The sequence below is a fragment of the Desmodus rotundus genome, chromosome 5 (assembly GCF_022682495.2).
Source record: "Desmodus rotundus isolate HL8 chromosome 5, HLdesRot8A.1, whole genome shotgun sequence".
NCBI classification, from domain to species: Eukaryota; Metazoa; Chordata; class Mammalia; order Chiroptera; family Phyllostomidae; genus Desmodus; species Desmodus rotundus.
Genome location: NC_071391.1, coordinates 38,850,498 through 38,870,924, shown reverse-complemented (window position 1 = coordinate 38,870,924; position 20,427 = coordinate 38,850,498). Strand labels below are relative to the sequence as shown.

At 42.5% G+C, this 20,427-nt stretch overlaps 1 protein-coding gene and 1 non-coding gene across 3 annotated transcripts; both read right to left on the bottom strand.

Annotated features, from left to right (window-relative positions):
- Positions 1–9,329: 9,329 nt before the first annotated feature.
- Positions 9,330–20,332, bottom strand: EIF4G2 (eukaryotic translation initiation factor 4 gamma 2). 2 transcript variants are annotated; one of them, XM_053924424.2, is made up of 22 exons: positions 20,092–20,332; positions 18,595–18,721; positions 18,207–18,272; positions 17,581–17,721; positions 16,936–17,038; positions 16,173–16,304; positions 16,017–16,083; positions 15,780–15,931; positions 15,318–15,428; positions 15,042–15,125; positions 14,860–14,958; positions 14,474–14,615; positions 14,217–14,377; positions 13,724–13,837; positions 13,006–13,131; positions 12,790–12,894; positions 12,481–12,696; positions 12,137–12,395; positions 11,679–11,883; positions 11,355–11,566; positions 11,145–11,266; positions 9,330–10,158 (listed from the first exon to the last, which is right to left on the bottom strand). In XM_053924424.2, the coding sequence occupies exons 8-22, from the start codon at positions 15,861–15,863 to the stop codon at positions 10,093–10,095; spliced, it is 2,106 nt and encodes a 701-aa protein (XP_053780399.2). In that variant the 5' UTR covers positions 15,864–15,931; positions 16,017–16,083; positions 16,173–16,304; positions 16,936–17,038; positions 17,581–17,721; positions 18,207–18,272; positions 18,595–18,721; positions 20,092–20,332; the 3' UTR covers positions 9,330–10,092. The 2 variants fall into 2 exon arrangements, with proteins under 2 accessions (XP_053780399.2, XP_071077537.1); XM_071221436.1 differs by lacking the exon at positions 13,724–13,837.
- Positions 13,529–13,670, bottom strand: LOC112303520 (small nucleolar RNA SNORD97). Its single transcript, XR_002974665.1, has one exon. It is a non-coding gene; the product is annotated as a small nucleolar RNA SNORD97 (small nucleolar RNA).
- Positions 20,333–20,427: the final 95 nt, after the last annotated feature.

Here is a 20,427-nt window from a genome sequence, read left to right as displayed (position 1 = left end):
GTTTGAGATCCGGGCCTGAGAAGCTGACTATGTTCAACTGGAAATATTACACTGAGCCACAAGTGCTCATCTGGATCACATCAAGTCATTTCGCTTTTTGATTTGTACAGTAAGTGGGTACTTTCACTCTCCACTTAGTGTATGATTTTTAAAGCAGTCCTTAAAATGCTTGTTTTGTAAGTTTTGCCCACTTTTTAGATTGTGTGATCGTCTCCAAGAATAATGGTTAAATCTGTGTTAAATTTCTTTGTATTTTTGTTTTGTTTTGCACCAGGCCCACCAGGGGGCCTCCATAAAGGTTAAAAACTGACATTGGTTGGACCACGTCAGGTCAGTGTGCGTTGACAGATGGCTGTTGGAACCAATTCAGTGCCAGCAGGAATCCCCAATTTGGCATGTGGCAAAGAAGGAAACTTTTTATTCAGTGCAAAACAGCTTAATTGTGATACAGCATGGTTATAAAAACAGCACAGCTGTAAGGCAGCCCCAGGCTGGGTGCCAGGCCCCTCTTCATCTAGACAGGCCTACTCGGCAGTGGTCTGTGCTGTGCTGGTCTGCCCCACTCCAGTGGAGCAGCTTTCACGGTTCAGCTGAGCCAGGAAGAGACAGTCTTCAGTGGAAATAGAAAGTGCATTCTCTGAGCCAGAGGCCAGCTAGCTGGCTTATATGGACAGAAGTCCCTGCCCCTGGCTCCTGATTGGTCTGTCCTCATGCAAATGAGGACTCCAAATCCCCACAGTTTGATTGGTCCAAAAGGCACGGTCCTGATTGGCCAGAATAGAGTCACTGTGATTGGCTGAAGCTACACAGCTTCGACTGGATGGGGAAAGCTTCAGTCCTATGAATTGAAATAGGATTCTAGAAACTCCTTTAAAGGGCTGGCTCAGATGGCAGAAACATAGTAAATGAAGTTCAGCTCAGAGGCAGGCAGTCCAGTGCTGGCTTCTCTGTGAAGTGCAGTCTGCATTGGAGGCCCCTTTGCAGAAATGGCTGCTAGGCTCTGGGCTTTTTTTGTTATTGTTGTTTGTTTGTTTAATTTGAGCCCAGTTAGCCACCAGGAGCCCTTCTTAGTAGGATCATTTTTTTTTTCAGGGTTCACATTTGTCATCCCCAAATAAATAGCACATTGTTGTGCAAAAAAGTAGGTGAGAGGGCCTTATGTAACTAGAAACAAATTGTTAGAGCTAAAATGTCAGGCCACTACCTCTTTGGGTGGTAATTTGGGGTATTTATGGTATGGGTTGCTATGTTTTCTTTCATTTTCCCCGCCTTTGGAAATCAGCTTCAATTTCCATGTCTGATAAAAGACATTTGAGTTTTAAAGCTGTTCAGACTCTAAATCTTAGCTCTTTTAATGACAAACTATATGACTTTGGGCTCTGGCTTTATTTGAATGGTGGCTTTCTCTGTCTTAGCTCCACTTTCCTGCTGTTCACATTGGGATAACCATGTCTGCATCCCAGGACTCTTTGGGAATCCAATGCAATAATGTATGCCATGGGCCAGGCAAATACTTGAGTTCAAAAAAGTTAGCCTTTTTTCCTATTGATTCGTAAGAGAGTTTTGTGGTTAACCCTTCATTCTGAGTATGCCAAATACTTTTCTTAGTTTGTCTTCTATTTATTTTGAGCCAAACAGATTAGTAGATAAATACATCAACATTTTCCTTATGGATTCTGGATTTTTTTCTCCATGAAGTTAAAGAAGCTTATACTTCAGGGCCTGCATGTGCTTCAGCCTTTCCCAAGGTCCTGTACCTAACTTTGTATTTGTAATTTTGTATTCTGTTTATTAAAAGAGCTCCCCAACTTATGTAAACTTCAGGTCCTACAAAATCTGGAACTGCCCTTGAGGTCGTGCTTAGTAAGGCCACTCCTTTTCAAATTATGAAACTTTTAAATATGATTAACTTTATATCTTTTCTTTTGACTTATTTTCTATTTTTTCAGTGCTAAAGTATAGTAATTTTCTTGAGAGTTCATTTTTTTCAGAACTAAATGGAGCTCCGCCACGCATTCATTAATTTATTCATTCATTCCCCCATTCATCCAAACCCTCCCCTCATCTTTTGCACCCAGCTGACTGGAAGGCTTGATGGGGGTGGTGGTGCGGGATGGGGTCAGTCTCACCCCCTCTGAGCTTGAGCGCTGGGGTAGCAGCTTAAAAGGCACCAGTGGCATTCAGGGAAGAAGTGAAGTGTCTGGCATCAAGGTGGGAGCTGGGGGACAGAAAGGTGGCAGAGACCACTGTTCCTTTTCTGAACCCTCCCCTCACAGAGACACAGAGCCAGCAGGTGAGGACCATATCTGAGACTTCCTCAACCTGGCTCACACTGTTTATGCTGCTCTGGAGATTCCCTGAAGCTCTGCCCCACTCAGCTTAAAGGCCCACCCAAGCTGTTAACAGTGGCTTTTCCATATGAATGGCTGGTCTTGGCTCATGCTCCACAACTTCCTAAATTCTCTCAAATAAGCAACAGCCTCAGCTTCCCTAATTTGGTGAAGGAAATAGACATGCATGTCCAGGAAACACAGAGAGTCCCAAACAAGATGGATGCAAAGAGACCCACTCCAAGACACATTGTAATTAAAATGCCAAAGGTTAAAGATAAAGAGAGACTCTTAAAAGCAGCAAGAGAAAAGAAGTTAGTTACCTACAGCGGAATTCCTATAAGACTGTTAGCTGATTTTTCAAAAGAAATTTTGCAGGCTAGAAGAGATTTTAAAGGACTATACAAAGTGATGAAAAGCAAGGATCTACAGCCCAAACTACTCTACCCAGCAAAGCTATCATTTAGAATGAAAGGGCAGATAAAGAGCTTCCCAGAGAAGGAAAAACTAAAGGCGTTCATCACCACCAAACCATTAATATATGAAATATTAAAGGGACTTTCTTAAGAAAAAGAAGATCAAAACTATGAACAATAAAATGTTCATACCTACATACCTATCACCTGGAATCTAAAAAACAAACTAAGCAAACAAGAAGAACAGAGACAGAATCACGGACATGGAGAGAGTTTTGATGGTTGCCAGATAGAAGGGGGTGTGGGGGAATGGGTGAAGAGGTGAGGGGATTAAGAAGTACAAATAGGTAGTTACAGAATAGCCAGGGGCATGTAATGTACAGTATAGGAAATGGAGTAGCCAAAGAACTTACACACATGATCCATGGACATGAACAAGGGTGTGGGGATTGCCTGAGGGAGTGGAGGATACTGGGTGGAGGGATGCAAAGGGGGAAAAATTGCACAACTGTAATAGCATAATCAATAAAATGTAATTTTTTTAAAAAAAGCCCAAGTCCTTACTATGTCAAACTAGTTCTATCTGTCGCCCCTGCCACTCGCCAGCCTGAGGCCCTACTCTCTGCTCAGCCACACTGGCCCCGATTGTTCCTCAGACAGTCACGTGTGTTCCTATCTTTGCTTCCCCTCTGCCCCCAAAGTTCTTCCTCAAGACTTCCTCCTAAGACTATCCATAAATACCCCATTTCTAATGGCATTCATATCTCTCCCTCTTATTCTGTTTTATTTCTCTCTATATAACATTTTTTACTACCTAATACTCTATATTTGTGTATTTATTCTCCTCTCTCCCTCCCATCACACAGAATGTTTGCTCCATTAGAAAGCTTTGTCTCATTCACTGCCACATCCCTAGCGCTGGCATGATGCCTGGTATGTAACTGGTACTCAGAAAATATTTATGAGATGAGTGGACTTGTAAAGCAATCCACACCTGTCCAACACTGTTTTTCATTACTTGTCTGGCTGACTCCTTGCAACGACCCCAGTAGGTAGACAAACCAAGGGTTTTCACAGATAAGGCAAATGAAGTCCAGGCAGGTGAAGCAATTGGCCTAAGCTCATGGAACCCTGAGTAACAGGGAAGCTAGGATTCAGGCTCTGGTCTGCGACTCAGTGTGTCCCATGCAGAACTCAGCAGTCCTCAAAGACTCACTGCTTATTGATCACATCTTTGCATCATCCACAGTTGACAGGGGGACCAAGCTGAAGCCAAAATTCTCTTTCCCCTCCCCCCACTGATGAGCATGTCCAATAGGTCTTGGTCTTTTTTCCCTTGGGATGTATTTGACAAATACCCTTGTATCCTCCTGCCAAGAGGGGTGGGGGTGTCTAATCCTGTGTTTCCAGCAGAAGGTGCTAGGGAGACACCATCCCACCCTCTTGTAATAATTCCAGTGAGGTAGGGAAGGACAGCTTGTGGGTCTGGGCAGCCTGGGTTGACTTCAGTGTCCTGTTTTTGTTCCTCTCTGCCCTGTGCTCAGGTGTCTCCTTGGCCAGAGCCCTGACTTTCCTTGGAAGACCACCCTTGGAAGTCTGTCTGTAAATCTAGTGAGATAGGTGGGAAATACTTTGTAAGTCCTCCTGGCCCCATTACACAGTTGACATCTGAAGCTGCTCTGCATGGCCACCTCCAGTGTCAGACGAAGGATGTCCCCTCATTCAGACTCTGTCTTTCTGGTATAGAGCAGACGGGAGACAGGAGCTCTGTGGAGCCAGGAGAAAGCAAAGTTGGGTCCTAACTCTGCCTGGAAAGCTCTTCCTTGGAATGTTTGCTGGGAAAGTGACTCTTCCTTGAAGTCTTGGCTTCTTCAGGATGTTTCCTTCTCTCAACTCAGGTGACACCTTGCTCACATCTCAATGTGGCCCATCACCTGCCCCCTGGCCACATGATCTGCTCCTGTCTGTCTCCCCTGCTGAACAGTGGGCTCCTTTGGGGGAGAGACACTGTCTTACCCTTGCTGTGTCCCAGCTCTTGGCACGTTTTAATGTACAAGTGAATAAATTGACTTAATGTAGAAAACTGGGTATTTTGCAATTGAATTGGAATCACTGGAAAATGGGAAGGCGGGGCAGCACAAATGAAAGACAAGTCACATCAACAAGCATCCATCTGGCGCACGGGTGCAGGTAGGTACAAAAAGCTTTACACTGTACTGTATCTACTAAGGTCAGTTTTTCAGAGTTACCATGCAGTCCATAAAGTTTCAAGGCCATCTCCTTCGCAGGACTCTCTGGACCCCGAACCTAATTTTGTGTTCTTTAGGAGCCACACCTTCTTCCCTAGTTGTATCAAATTCAGGTTCCACGAAACCTGGACTCACTGTTGCGTTCAAGCACTATTTATTGACCCCTAACATGTGCCCAGCACTGTGCAAGGCGCTGGGAGTAGAGTAATGAGTAAGAGAGACATTCCCGACCCTCTTGGAACTCTTCTCCGTGCCGTGGAGAGACGGGCAGTGGGCGGGTGGTCACAGCACAGCAGGGTGCTAGATGGGGAAGTGAGGCACAGAGGTCTTACAGTGGACAATCCTTGTTTTTGGCCGTCCACCCAGACCCCTTTCGAAATTTTTGTTGTTGTTTTGCTGTAAGTGTTGGTGGGAGCCTGGACCTGTTCGATGCAGTAAGGGCCCAAAGGTCCAGATCTGTGCTCGCTGAAGAAAACCAAGGCAGCCTGGGGTGGACATGTGGTCCACGTGGGGTGAACACGTAAGCTCGGTTCATTGTGGGCCTCTGCCTGGGACTCTGAGCCTGGACCCGATGTCACTAGAGAACTCACTCAGGGGAAGCTCCAGGGTTTCATGGGGTGGTTACATCACTGGCCCAGCGAGGTTATTTCTGTAAGTTAGGCTATCCAGCTTCTCCTAGTCCCTGTTCATTTCTAAACCTGGTTCTCTGGGCTTCTCGTGGATCCCTTAAGTGGAGTTCCAATGAATTCCCCTTCTACTTAGTTTTCCCAGAGTAAGTTTCTCTTCTTTGCAACCAGAACCCTGACTGGAACAAACTCCTAATTCAACCTTGGCAGAGGAAGGCAAGCTTTCCAAGTGTGGAAAATCTATGCCAACATCTGAAGGAGAGTAAGAATAAGTTAGATGAAGACATGGGGTGAAGAGGTGGGAAGAGTAGGGAGAGCAATGACCCGGGCAGAGCAAACAGCCTGTGCAAAGGCCCAGAGACTAGACAAAGAAAAAGTAAAATGTAAAAAGGGGGGAAACGGCAGGTGACTCGAGGCCTTATTAGATTAAGGAACTTGAGTTTTATTCTGAGGAAAACCAGGAGCCACTGAAGGGCAGTGGAAAGACCAGACTCTTAAGAAAGACCACTCTGATTGCAATGTGGAGAATGGACTAGGAGAGCAAGATGAGAGGCAGGAGACCAACTCAAAGTGAGTTGCTATAATTCGGGCATGAGATGGTGGTGCTGGGACTCAGATGGTGCGGAGAGAGATGGAGAAAGTTGCTTCAATAGCTACAATGTAAATAAAACGGGTAGAATGCAGTGATTGGTTGAGAGGGACAAGGAGGACTCATGTTTTGGGCTTGGATGAGGGTATCGTTAAGAGCCAGGAGAGGAGGGAATGGTTTGGGGTAAAGAGTTTAGTGATAGACATGTTCAGTTTAAAGTGCTGGGGGTGCATTCAGATCATGTCCAGGACCTGGATGGATGTGCAAGTTTGACTTTCTGCAAAGAGGTCTGGATCCAAGATACAGATGTCGTCAGCATGCAGATGGCGATTGGAGCTCTGAGAGTTAAGTGAGAAGAGCCGAAGCAGGAAAGCAGAACATTCATAAGCCAGGCTAGAGAAGAGAGCCTTCAAAGGAGACTGAGAAGCCCTGAGAGGTCAAATAGAAGACCAAGAAATGCCCATTAGATCTTGTGATTGGAAGCTCAGGATGGAAGTTCTTATGAGAGATATTTTGGAAAAGCTACTGAGAAGGTAAGGTGTGAATTCACATACTGGATGGGGAAAAAGTAGGTTTACAGTTGTGAGTACATGAAACAGAGTTTACTCTTCGATTTAGTTGTTATTATTTTCCATACCAACAACTGTCAACCTACTTTTGCCCCGCCCTGTACACTGAAGGATACTAGAGGCTCCAAACTGAGTGACCCACGTTCCCGTATTTAGTTCTCCCGGCAATCCTTAACCACCAGCCCCATTTACAACAAATCAAGACTCCATTGAAATATCTTGCCTAACGTCCACTGCTAACAAGTGGTCGGGATGAATCCTAGATCTGTCTAAACTCAAGTTCTTTAGACAACTACTTCCTTCTCCTATGTCCGAATCCTGATATATAGGACAAATTTATTAATTTGTGATTAGGTTCAACAAATATTTGAGTTTACTGGGTGCTAGGTACTGTTCTAGGTGCTGGGGATACAGTAGTGAACAAAACAATAAAAAATTTAAACCTCTTCACATTCTGTAGGGGATCAGATATAAATTATATCGCAGTATGTCATGTAGTAATGGTAGGCATGGAGATTACTAAAGCAGACGAGAGGGTTACATTTTAGATAGGCCAGTGGGGACCTTACTAGTAAATGTGGCATTTGAGCCAGGACCTGATGGAACACAGGTAGCCATCCAGTTATCTGGGGGCTAACTAGGAACAGAAAACCTCCAATGCTTGGCATGCCCCAGGAGCCAAATGGAGGCTAGGCCAGAGTGGTGGGAGAGGAATGAGCAGGGCCTATCACAGAAAATTAGACCAGAGAAATGGGGTGTGGAGTAAGGACAGGGAGCAGGGGAAGACTAGATCAAATATAGGGCTGTGTAGACCAGTTATTTTCACTTTTTATCCTCACCAGATGCATTTATTGATTTAGAGAGAAACGGATGGGGGTGGGGGTAGAGGTATAGATGTGAGAAACTTCGATTGGTTGCTTCCTGTACACACAACCAGGAAGCGAACCTGCAACCTAGGTATGTATCCTAACGGGGGTTTGAACCCACAACCTTTTGGACGGTCCTTCAACCAAGCCACTGGGCCAGGGCCAAACTCTAACTAGCTGGAAAGCCATTTGGTGGGGTTTGGGCTATGTTGAATGGTGAGCAAAGAGCTTAGCAGAGAATCCAGTTAAAGATACGGTGGCATCTAGAAGAGTGGCAGTTGTAGAGATGAGACACTGATTTCTACTGCTTGGGAGGGAGACACAGTAGGTTTTAGATTAGGCATACTTTGACAGTTAAGCAACTGAAGTGTCTTATTTTTTGAGATCAGGCATTTGCCATTGGAAACTGAGAAGGAACAGCCAATGAGGTAGAAAGAAAAAGCTTGTTGTCCTGGAAGAAGTCTCAAGAAATGATTTACTGTCAAAGGCGGCCTACAGAACGAAAACCTACTGGCTATACAGCGGGTATGGCTCTTGAGAAAGCTTTGGCTTGCAGTTTGAGAATGACAAAGGAACAGGTAAAGTGAGTAGGCAACTATTTCTAAGGGGCATTAAAGATGTGTACTCTTATTTTTGACAAGTCACAACGTGGTTGCATACTGATGCTAAAGGCATAATTATGTATACAAAGTGCATGCTGGGTGCATAGAAATGCCCCATAGTGTGGTAGGTTATAAAATACACTGTTCAGTGTCTAGAACAAGATGTGCTACTTCAGGGGTTGCATTTGAGTTGTTCTTGAAGCACGGGGTGGAGCGCAGAGTGAAAACCTAGCTTCTGCAACCGCTAAGACAGATGCACAACTGGTCTAAGACTCTTTGGCCCCATTTCCTAGCTGAATTGGGAGAATTCTGGCGGTAAACAGAAGCAAAGACCTCCTTTTCTAACCACACACTGCATTTGCTGGGTTAAACTGTTTCCCCTCCTTGATAAGGAGGTTGGGCAGGCTAGGAATAATGCATTTATAGCTCATTTCCACAGCATAGCAGTTTCTCAAAGTTCTCTTTTATCTAAAGTATTTGCCGCAGTCTCTGCTTGGCTCAAATTGTACTCAGGATAATCCACCGAAAACTTTGAATCTGTTACTTGTGTTAGAATTTCCATGAAGAGTGCTAAAATACAGAGGGCTAGCTTTTCTGAATCAATACAACACAAATACTGGTTCTACTCACTAGCTCCCTCTTGGAGATTAGCCCAACAGACCTTTCAGACACCGAAGCTCTGTCAGGCACAGCAGCACAGTGAGGTTTATTACTGTCTGCCTTGAGAGGCTCTCCCCTAAGAGGGAAAGCAGGACCCCGCAGCAGCTGCTGGGAATGCCTGCAGGTTGAAGCTATGCTGTCTTGGCCATGAGGGTGATTATTAGCCTCTCTGAGGCTACCACATATTTCAGCGTGACAACGAAAAGGTAAACATCACCAAGTTTAATGCTATGTATTAGCAAATGTGCTCCAAATTCAAAAAGACCTGTGTCTCAGCACTGCCTCTGGTTACAGGAGCTGTTTGTTTATTGGTTACTTCCGTCTCTTCATGGAAAGGAAGTTAGAATAGGTAAAATTTTAAGAGTTCCAAGTCTTGTTTGTCCATAGATTGGTGGATGCTAGCTTAGTCACACTCAGCTATATCAAGTATCACAATGTTTATTGATAGATACAAGTATATAAAATCAGGGCATGAACATGACTTGATAAATTAAGTAGACTTAATTTCAATACTATAATAAGAGGGACCAATTCAAATTCTCACCATTTGTTTCACACCCACAAAAACCACTTCAAGGGCATTAAACGATCTCTCAAAACTGATCAGTTTTGTGCAAGTAAACCATGTTTCTTTTAAAAAGACGTGTGCACTTGCCCAGGCTCAAGGATATTAAAATCTAGCACATAAAGCCCATTACTAGAGGTAGAAATACAGGCAATATACTATTACGGCAACAACCATCAATTACAGTTAAGAATTTTTCTGTAACAACCAAATGGATAATCAAATATTGCAACAACTCAAGTATTACTGAGCAAAGTGCATTTCTACAGTATTCAGTGTTGCTATTCAGTTTTCTAACTTAAAACAGCCTATGATAACTGGCAGCAAAGAAGATCCTTGCAATAGACTGCCTTCTGCTTGAGAACTTATGATGTAAGTATTGCATGCTGCTAATATACTATCTAAACATTAAAGATACTCCTAAAATATTTGATGGTAGACTATGATTAAGACATTACACTACAAAAAACCTTATGCAGAAGGAAATCCTAACTGACGTGCTTCTGCTTTAAATATTGTGAAAACATTACAGCGGAATGAATTTTCGCAGTGGTTAGGTCAAATGCAGTTACATCATATCAACAGTATGTTTTGCACAATTTAAGGCTTTGGCTGGTTCTTTAGTCAGCTTCTTCCTCTGATTCTTCTTCTTCAGCAGTTTCTAGCCAGGTTAGCCACTGATTCACCTGTAAATAAATTTGTAATTTTAAAAAATAGGTAGTACATACAGAGAAAACCTCAAAGTAGCAGCTTTGATTCAGGGCAAAATTAGCAACCCACTCAAGTTTTATGTGTTTTATAACTGCAAACAGTCTCCGAGACATACTGCAAATATATTACTTGTATATTAGCCTTGAAGTTACTTTTTACAAGTGTTCATTATTTAGATTTGGGATAACATATAAGCTGCTTATGTGCTATCAGATGCTGTTCTTTGACACTGCTCCAGTTATACTTCAGGATGATTTTAGTATGAGACAGTGGCTCTTTCCAAACCTGTGTGTTAAAGCAGTACTGTGGAGGAGAGGGGAGGAATGTAAGATTCCAAAACAGATTTCTAGCTCTATCCCAAAATTGCACGATTGGATTCTCTTAAGAACAGAGCTAAGTATAAATGCTGCAAGGGTGACTAAAACTAGTTTGTGAAGAAGTAAAACACAGGACATTGTAGAGCAGTGTTTCTCAATGCCTGGTCCCCTGGAAAACCAGTATTAATAATCCCCTGAATCGTGTACCACAGACCTATTAAATCAGAATCTCTGGGATTAAGACTGGAACCGGCTTTGTCACTTTAGAAACCCCTAGGGCTAAATTCTACTTCATAAGATTGAATATCAAGCTATGAGAAATCTAGAAGCAATCTCCTTTTTATTGGCATAAAAAATACCCAATCCTGCACAGTCACCCAATCTTTGTAAATAACTTAACTTTAATAAAAAAATATTAGCCACCTCTGGTATCTGAGTGTAACTAGCACTAGAACTGAAGCCTTTCCCTTCATAGCTTCACTCCATTTTGTTGCTGCCTCCTCTACCAGTGTTTAACAGTGCAGAATGATATGTACAAACCACTACAACTGCTTTGCCTGTATTTCAGCTTTAAAGGTTCTTCATTAAAGTAATACCAAGTAAACTGGAAAAAGCAGACCAAGTATCTCCAGCAAAAGACTTACCTGGAACAAAGCCTTGCCTTTCCCCGGAAACTCTTGGGTTATATCTTCTTTCCAGGCCAAGAAAGCTTCTTCTTCAATAATTTCCATGTCATAGAAGTGAACAAAAAAGCGGAGTAACATGCCTAAAGACAAAACGCGATCTCATTATTTAGCATGCTGTTTAAAAAAGCACCCCACACGTGCCACTCCTTCTGACGTGGGCCATCTCACCTTTCGGGAAGTTGCTGTTGTAGCAGTGCACCTGAAGAGCATACAGGGCACTGACCTGTAGATCAACGTGATCGTGAAGGAATTTCTGCATCACTGGCTTGAAAGAAAGCAGCAGTTGTTTTTCCTGCTCTAACTGTTCTTTGGAAGGAGCAGAGGAAGAATCTGTTTCATCACTGGGTGGGTTTACTTCACTAGAAATATACTGTAGGAAGCTAGAGAGAAAGGTCTTATTAGAACCCAAAAGCCAATTTTCTACCTCAAGAAACAGACGATCTTAATCCTTTCCCCTACAGACTTTTTGTGGAAGACCCAACTTTATCTTACCTAGTCATTAAGATGTTCACAAATCCTTTATCTACATGAAGTTTGGGAGAGATGTTGTCTTTGATCCACTTGTATATGGTCTGAGGGGATGGATCCAACTTTATTTGCTTCAACAGTTCCTTCTCCAATTTGAGGAGTGGGAATAAGAAACTAAGTCCCTTTCCTTCCAAAATCTCCAACATGCGATCCTTATTTTGATCAATTTCTGAAGAGACAAAGCCATTTGCATCATCAGGTAGTAATTCCACAAATGTACAAGATTCATGAAACTCTTGACATTTAAAGCAAATTAAGGCAGGTAAAAACCGTAACTTTTAATTAAGTGCAATCTACTTGTGGGAGGTGGTGCAAGTCACTGTCTGGACAGGACCATCACGCTGTCTGGCCTACACAAATCCACTCAGGTACCAAGGAATCTGGTTTGTGTTTAAGTAGCAAAATTCTGAGCATTCTCTTACCTGGGAGCATTTTCTGCATATTGACCTTGCTTTGTTGGAAAAGTTCTGTTAACCATTCTCGATCTTGTAATTTAGCTAGTTGCTGAAGACAAAGTAAGAAGAGAGGAAAATGGGTGCCACTTTCCAGTGGTTGAGCTAGTTCTGAAATGCTCACCAGCTCCGAAATGATGGCACGAGCTGCAAACTGTGCTAAATATGATTTCACCAAGGGGATGTCAACCTCCAGTTTGGGGCACTGGTCCAATACATTCAGGAAAGCCTTAAAAGGAATATATACACGGCCACTTTATTAGCTGTCAAATTTGAATGGAAAGAGTTCTCACAGAATCAGGAAAATGTTCTACCTGCATGAAGTTGTCACTTGTAGCTATTCCTTCCTGTTTGAGTAAACTGATCAAAGAACTTGCTTTTTCTTTGTCTTCATCACTTCTATCTAGTGACAGGATGATTACTTTGCTCAACATCTCAGGAAGAAAGTGTTTAGGAGCCCGCATTTCTCTCACACCACTGACAGCTTCATTCGCATTCCCACTGTTCAGATATTCAGTCACAACAGTTTCCTGAAAAGAACACAATCCAAATGTCTTCAATGCTTTTTTTAAAAAACTCAGATGTACTCCATGAATTAGACTACGGCATTATTTGAAACTTACAGTTAGTTTAAGTAGTTCTTCCTTTGAGGGTGGTGGCTTTTTACTGGTCTTGGCAGGCTTTTCCTGAATAAGTGGTGGATTAGTTTTGAGACCAAGCTGAGGTGTCTACAAAACAGCAATACAAGTATGAATGTTCAGTAACAAATTAAAAAAAAATCTTTAGACATCTTTAGAAAGTATTGAAATAGAGCAAGTTGTCATACTATGGCCAAATACCTGTCCCAGAGGTGGTGTTTGAGTGCGTGGTGGTTGTGCACTAGGAGGAATCATAGTTATCTGGGGCTGAAGCTTTGGCACTTGATTTTTATTCATTAGGAACGACTGAGCAGGCCTCAGGCTAATCTAGAATTGAAAACAAATTAAAACAGATATCCAAGTTAACAAAATGCAGTTGATTAAGATCTAAATGCAACATTCCCAAATCTTAAAATTAAGTCAGCCTATACCAATGTGATAATCTTGGCAAGAAATATAAATTTAGTAACCAAAAAAGTATTTCATGTTAACAGGTTTAATTTCTGCCAAGAAAATTAAAAAATCTGATCCACACAAGAATAAGATATTGTTAAATCTTATATATGTATCAGAACTCTCCTAGGATTAGCATCATTTAAATAACCAGAAAATTGAATTAGTTTAGAAAATATCTTCTTTATTCTTAGTTAAGTCATTCTATGGGAAATCACAATCAAAACCTTGACATTTTCCTTGCTCTCACTAAAGACTTTATTTAAGAGGCTTGCCCTCGTATCTCATAATCATCGCTCACAGGACGCCGGATATACAAAGAAAGAAAAAGTAGTACAGAAAAAAGAGAAAGAGAAGGTAAAGAACTCCAGCATTAAGTCCTCTTAACGCATCTTCTTATAATCATCGGGCAATAGATTTCTAAATTGACAAACTGTTGTATATTAAGTAACATAGGCAAATGTACCTCATCTGCATTAAGCTGTCCTTTCTTAGAAAACCGAGGTGGCATATCCTTCGACTGTCCTTGCAGCTGGGATAAGAGTCCCTGACTCTGGTTATGGTAGAGCTGGCTTAGCCCCTATTTCAGAAAGGGAGAGAGAAAAGTCTAGATAAAAAGGGGTCCACAAATTACGGTAATAAAGTACCAAGGGGATGAGCCAAGCCGTAAGGAAAGCTTAACTGAATTTGCCCAGAGAAAGTACAAGATGAAACAGGGAAGAATAAAAATCTAACCTAACTGTCAAATAAAGCGATGTGATTTTACTAATACTTTACTAATCTTAAGGATTAAGTATTCCGCCCAGTATTTACAATTTAAAGTAAGTGCCAGATATAAATTTGGTTTAGAAAAACATACATAACCCTACAGTACCTGTTTTTTTTTAAAAAGCAAAACTAAATGACACACCTTAAGGATTTAGTGCTTGTTACCAGAATATTCTTAAGTGTCTTCTTACCTGGCTTTTCATAAACTTGCCTCCCATCTCTCCAAACTGTGACTGTGTGGGAGGCATGATGTGTCCCCCATGGCCATTGAAGAGTTGATTTGAACGATGACGCCCCATGGTGGGTGAAAATCTATCCTGGATAACTCCTGGACCAGTACCAATTCCGCTACCTTTAAATACATACATGGACAACTTTTTACACATCTACTACTATGCTATGCTGATTTTTTAGTTTAACACCAAACCACTGTTTTGTTCAAAATCACCTGGCATTTGTCCAAACATATCAGCAAGTCCTCCAAGTGGGTCCCTATCCATTTTCATCCTGGGTGGCATGAAAGGTCCCTCCAGAAAGAAGTCACTCCTCATCCCTTGAGCCATAGGAGCTGGAATAAACACTCCTAGATCCTTTAGAAACAAAGTAAATAAAATACTTGTTTTAAACATTACTTTGTGCAAAACTAAAATTCTTATGGGGGGGAAGAAAACAGAAAGGCTTGTAGAGTATCAAAGTGCTATTTATATAATTTCTGAGCTCCACCAGGTAAGATGAGCACCTCAAACAAGTTTTTGGAGGATCTTTTGGCCTTTATAATCTTAAAGCACACTTCACTTAAAAATAAATAAGTAAATAAATAGATAAAAATCTTACTTTTACTGCATCTTGACGGATTTGATTGATCGTCTTTGGTCCATTGTCAAGAAAAGCCTTGCGAGGAACCCAGTGGTGTTCTCGCAACTCTACTGTATCCTTAAATTTAATAGTAAGTTTAATTTTAATATTCTGAACAGAAAAAGCGAGCTCACAAACGTAATTAAAGAAAGCAGATTTACCTGCAGCAGGAAACGAATCCTTGCTGGCAATTCCTTACTTAACATCAAGGAGCACATTCGGGCAAAGTACTGATCCATTAAGGACTAATAAAAGAAAAAGAAAATAGTTAAAACAAAATACTATGGCAAATGTATACTACTTAAGGATTTTAAGACTTCTAGATTATAATTAAGGTTAATGACTAAATATGACAATCCCCCATATCAGAAAAGTCACCTGAGTTAAGTAATATTAAGACAAAGTACTTGTATCATCTCTGTTAGTAACACACATACCTTGGCTCGTTCATGGTCTAATCTAGGCCCCACTGTCCTCATTATCTGACAGAGGCATTCCAAATCTTCTCCCATATCTTTGAGTTGGACTCTCTTCTTCTTTTCCAAAAGCTACCAAAAGAAATATCCCACATTGATGAAAATCTTATGTTTAGATGTTTTATATGTCTGCGCTGACTCACAGTTCCCACAGTATCTAACACAGTACTTTCTATTTGATCTGTGTTGAAGAGATCCTTTCAAATTAAGCAATTATATAGGTAATCAGTTCTACCCCTACCTTACTACACTGCATACTTACTTCCATATTCAGAACATTGGAAATAAGTTTTGCCGACCATCTAAAATACTTAAGTTAGCCCATTACCATTCTCAGATAGCAAAACATAACTGACTCATCCCCCCCCCAATAATTATGTGTACCCAGTTATTATCTAAGCCTACATTCCCAAGTACACTTACTGTTTTGATGCACTTATGAAGGATAGATTCATGAATAAGATCAAGCTTTCCAAGTTCTCCAATGAATTTGATGTTCCCCAACATCTTGATCTTAGCAATGGCTCTCTGTTCCTCCTCCTCAGGGAGGAGGGGGTTTTCACGTTTATCATAGACTGGAAAAAACAGTAAAGAATAAAGTCAACATTCCAAATTAAGTTGAAAATATAAAAATTACTTAACATCAAATATAATTCTTACCATCAACATTTCTGGTTCGGTTTTCAAATTCATCTTGTAATTTGGAAATTAGGAGGCGTCTGAATGTCTATTAGAAATAAAAGACATTTGGCAAGTTTTATTAAGGAAATCTTTCAAATCAACTTGCAAATAGGCAAAGCAAACACTACCACTTACTGTGCTTTGCTTCTGTCCTGGTTGACCCTCTGCTGCTGGGCCATCAAAGTTTGGTGCATCTTCTGCCAATCGCAGACATAGCTGAGCATACAGTGAGCTATACTTTGGCTCTTCTAGGGCTTTGTCCACAATCTGTAGGAAACACATTTTTAAAACTAAGTATGACAACTTAAAGAACCCTTCACTTATTATTTAATAATTCCTTACAGACTTAATCTTAGATCTCAAGTTTCTTACTAATTCTCTATGCCTCATTTATAATTTAGGAATAATAATACCTCTTTTGCAAGGAATATTATGTAAACTAAATTAGATACGCATACGAAGTGGGAAAACACAAGTGTTTACATGTTAGCTGTCACAGCATATTAAGCAAGTCCAGTTATACAGATCTCATACTAGCCACAGCCCACCCCATTCCCTGGAGTTGAAAATATGCTGATAATCAAAACTGTAAAGACACTGGAATGCTCTATCAAGATCAAAATACGGTGTTTTCCACAAAATGAAAAAATGCAAACGGCCTGCTAATGATAGTAAGTCCGTTAACTTTTCAAGAATATGTAGTATGAACTTAAAATTCGTTTCTTAAATCGGATGCCATTAATATTTAGTTGGTGTTTTTAAAAATCATTATTCAGAAAAACTGTTGTCTAGCTCATACCTCACAAGTTTTAAGCAATAAATTCAAGTGTAAAAAAAACCATCTTGAGTTTGTTAAACATTTCTCTCCCCCTTTCGATTAAGCCAACATTTCACTCACCAGCAGTATGACCCCTTTAAGGATGAGCTTAGACTCTACACCCACATTGAGGAGCTCAAGGCATAGCTTGTCAAACTTTTCAGGAGTAAGCTTATTTAGTATGCTGGGGGAAAAAGGAATCACACTTTAAGTGTCAGCCAACAAAGAACTGAAGTGAAAAACAGCTTTTAAATCATGTTAATTTTTCTTCTATCATCTCCCATTAACATCAAGGCACTTCTCCTTACCCACCTAAAGGGATGTTTAAACAAAGCTATCACTATTATTTAGTTTATGGTATCTGTACCTGATTGGGGAGGATCCCTAAGTGTCGGACAAGTGCTCTTTCACACATGCTCAAAACCCAGAGAACAAGGGCCTCATTATCAAGGCCAGTTGCAGGAGCTAAGACCTGTTGTGGGCTTCACTGGGTTATACACCAGACAGACAATGCCAGCACAACAGGCTGAAAGCAACTCTAAGCCCCCAAATACTGACGGTACTATTCTTTTAAGATAAAACTGTCAACACTGGCATTTGTTAAAATACATACTTTGTGCATATACATTGTCTTCTGAGTAATATAGCATACCCACAAAAGAAATACAAGTAACCCATTCTTCTTCCCTCCTTTTAGTTTAGGATCAAATAGACCTATAAACTTACCCTCTTACTTTCCTGAAGATTGCATCATGTCGTTCTTTTTCATTTGCGGAGTTGTTTGCTGCGGAGTTGTCATCTCGTCTAGTGCTTCGTGCAGGAATCCATTTCTGAGCGTTTTGCCCTGGGGTTTTCCCCAGGAACTCGCTAGTAAAAATTAAGACCATTTAAAACATACCATCCAGTCACACAAATCAGATGTCATACTGGATCAGAAATCCTTCTAAACAGAGAAATTTCACTCAACTTCCCTCCCAACCAAACCTCACAGTCAGTGGGTCTCAAACAATAGTGTGCATCTCAAGCACCTGAAGGGCTTTTGAAAGAACAGATTGCTGGGACCACTCCCAGCTTCTGCTTCAGTGGGTCTGGAGTAGAGCCCAATAATTTACATTTCTAATATAGACTCCCAGATGATGCTAATGCCGCCACACCTTGGGAACCAACATTTTCTAATGTCTTGTGACCATGTTGCATGATTAACCTAAATTTAGGTTATGTGGTAGAAATCGTGACCAGTAAGGTGAGGATTCCTGATGTCTACTGCCATAACCACACTGTTATGCACGACAAAGACTATTAATACAAATCTGTTATTTGAGCAGCTCATTGTTTTGACATCTTTACAATACCTGTTGCCAGCAGTCTTGGGATAGTGCTGAGGTGCACCCCTACTTCCTCCTCCGCCCGAAGAAGCACTAATTAAAAGAAAACATTGAAGAAATCTATATCCCAAGTATGTTTCATTCACAGAAAGGATCTCATTAATTATTCTGTATTTTAGAAATTACACCACACACGAAGACTGAACTTGGGCCAAATGAAAAGCCCAATAATTGATCACGTTTATTTTTCATATGGCAATAGGAGGTAGTAAAAATTTAAGGACTTTAATAAAAACAAACACGACACATTATAAAATTAAATGTACAGCACATTTATTCAGAATTATTTGGTGTGGTGATTCTTTTGATTCTGTTATTGGTTTCTAACAATTACCCAAAATAAAGCTATACATACCTGAAACGAGAAGCACCCCCTTCTGCAATCGCACTCTCCACTTTGGCGGCTTGACAATGAAGAGTCTTCAAAAGAATAATATTAATGGATGGGGTGGGGAGGGATGGGGATGGGAGAAATGAAAAACCTAGAATAAAAAAACAGCACCAGAATTAGACACTGTTAACATACAAATGTATACACCCCCCTTCAACTATAATTTATTTCAGATCGTGGCACTGCAGTTGATCAAACTTTCACTGCATTGCAGATCTCGTAAGACTAAAATACAATAAAAAAATGGGTTTAAAATTTTTTTTTGTCTAGCCACCTGGAAACCCCCCCTCTGCTCAAGGATGCAAAAAGTTCTTAACTGCTAAGAACGAATCTTTTTTTTTTTAAAAAAAAGCCACATTCTACCTCTTTTAAAACTGAGTACTGAAATCTATAATATAGAAAATCTATCAACACGGGGCACATCATGTGGAAAACGTCGTAATAGTTTAAAGTCTCAGTGACAAGTGAAACAGACTAGATCAGGGACAACCGGACTGTCCAGCAGTTTTCTTCACTGTCCGTATTTTTAACTCCTCAGCACAGAGGGCACCAGGGAAGACAGGCGAGAGGGACAAGGGTGTACAGTAGCTGGCACTAAACGGGAGGAAGACGAGGGCCACAACATGGCAGCAGGAACCTCCGCCCCATTTCTTCCCTTCCTGGGAACAAAAGAGCAGTGGATCCCTCCCAGCTGGGCCTGAGTTAGGGAAGTGTTTCCGACAGCCTCCCCACGGAGCCGCAGGGGACAAGCCTCGGGGAGGAGAGGTGGCCGGCCACGCCGGCCCAGCAGCGACCGGCTCTTTGTTCTCCAGACGGGAAAGCGGTCCCTTTTCCACTCACAGCCTCCAAGAGGGCCCCCTCCTACCCCATAAATCCCCACGGGACCGACAGCCGCCTCTCCATTCCCTTCCTAACGGACAGAAGGACACAGATCATTGTTCTCTCTCCCCTGTCCCGTCTCAGAAGGGCCGCTGGGGATGCCCTTCACTCCCCGCAACGAAGAACGGCCCTGCCGGTCCCAGCCGGCAACGGGACCTCACACACCTCCCCGCCGGGAGGCCGGTCTCCGGGACTCCTGTGGCTCGGATGGTCCCGCGCCAACGGACGGGCGCTCGCGCCCGCCCGCGTCCCTCCCCGCTGCGGCGCGTGCGGCCCCGCCACGCTCTCTGCCGATCCGAACACACCCGCGCCTCGACTGGCCCGGGTCCCAGCCCCGTCGCCACGAGGACACCAGCGGTCACCAGGGTTGTTGTCTTCTACTCCGTCGGCAACAGGAAGGGAGAACAAAGGCGAAGAATTTCCAGGTGCCCGAAGCGCGGAGGAAACGCTAAAAAGGGTCGCCCCGCCCGAGTCCGCCTGCGGCCGCCATTTTGTACCACTCGAGAAGAAGTGGCCTGTGGACGGCGGCCATTTTGAAGCGCTCTACTCGGCGGCGGCGCCAGCAGCGGCGGCTCCACTCACCTTCACCGGGAACTCAGCAGCTGCCACTGCAGCTGCCTCTTCGGGATCCGGTCGTCGGGGACGGGGAAAGGAGGGGGAGGGGGAACGGAAAACAAAAAAGGGGGAGGGAAGGGGGAGGAAGGAGTCGGGAACGGCCGAAAACTCAGCTCAGAGGAGTCGCTGCTGCAGCCACCACCCGGTACTCGCCGCCACCTCCATAGAGCTCCGGCTCACGGCTGGCGCTGAGGCGTGTCTGAAGCCGAACTTATCACTCTGGGGCAGCGGAACCCACCGGAGCCGCCCCGAATGGCTCTTTCGCCACCCAATCAGCAGCCTGGCTGCTATTCGCCACCAATC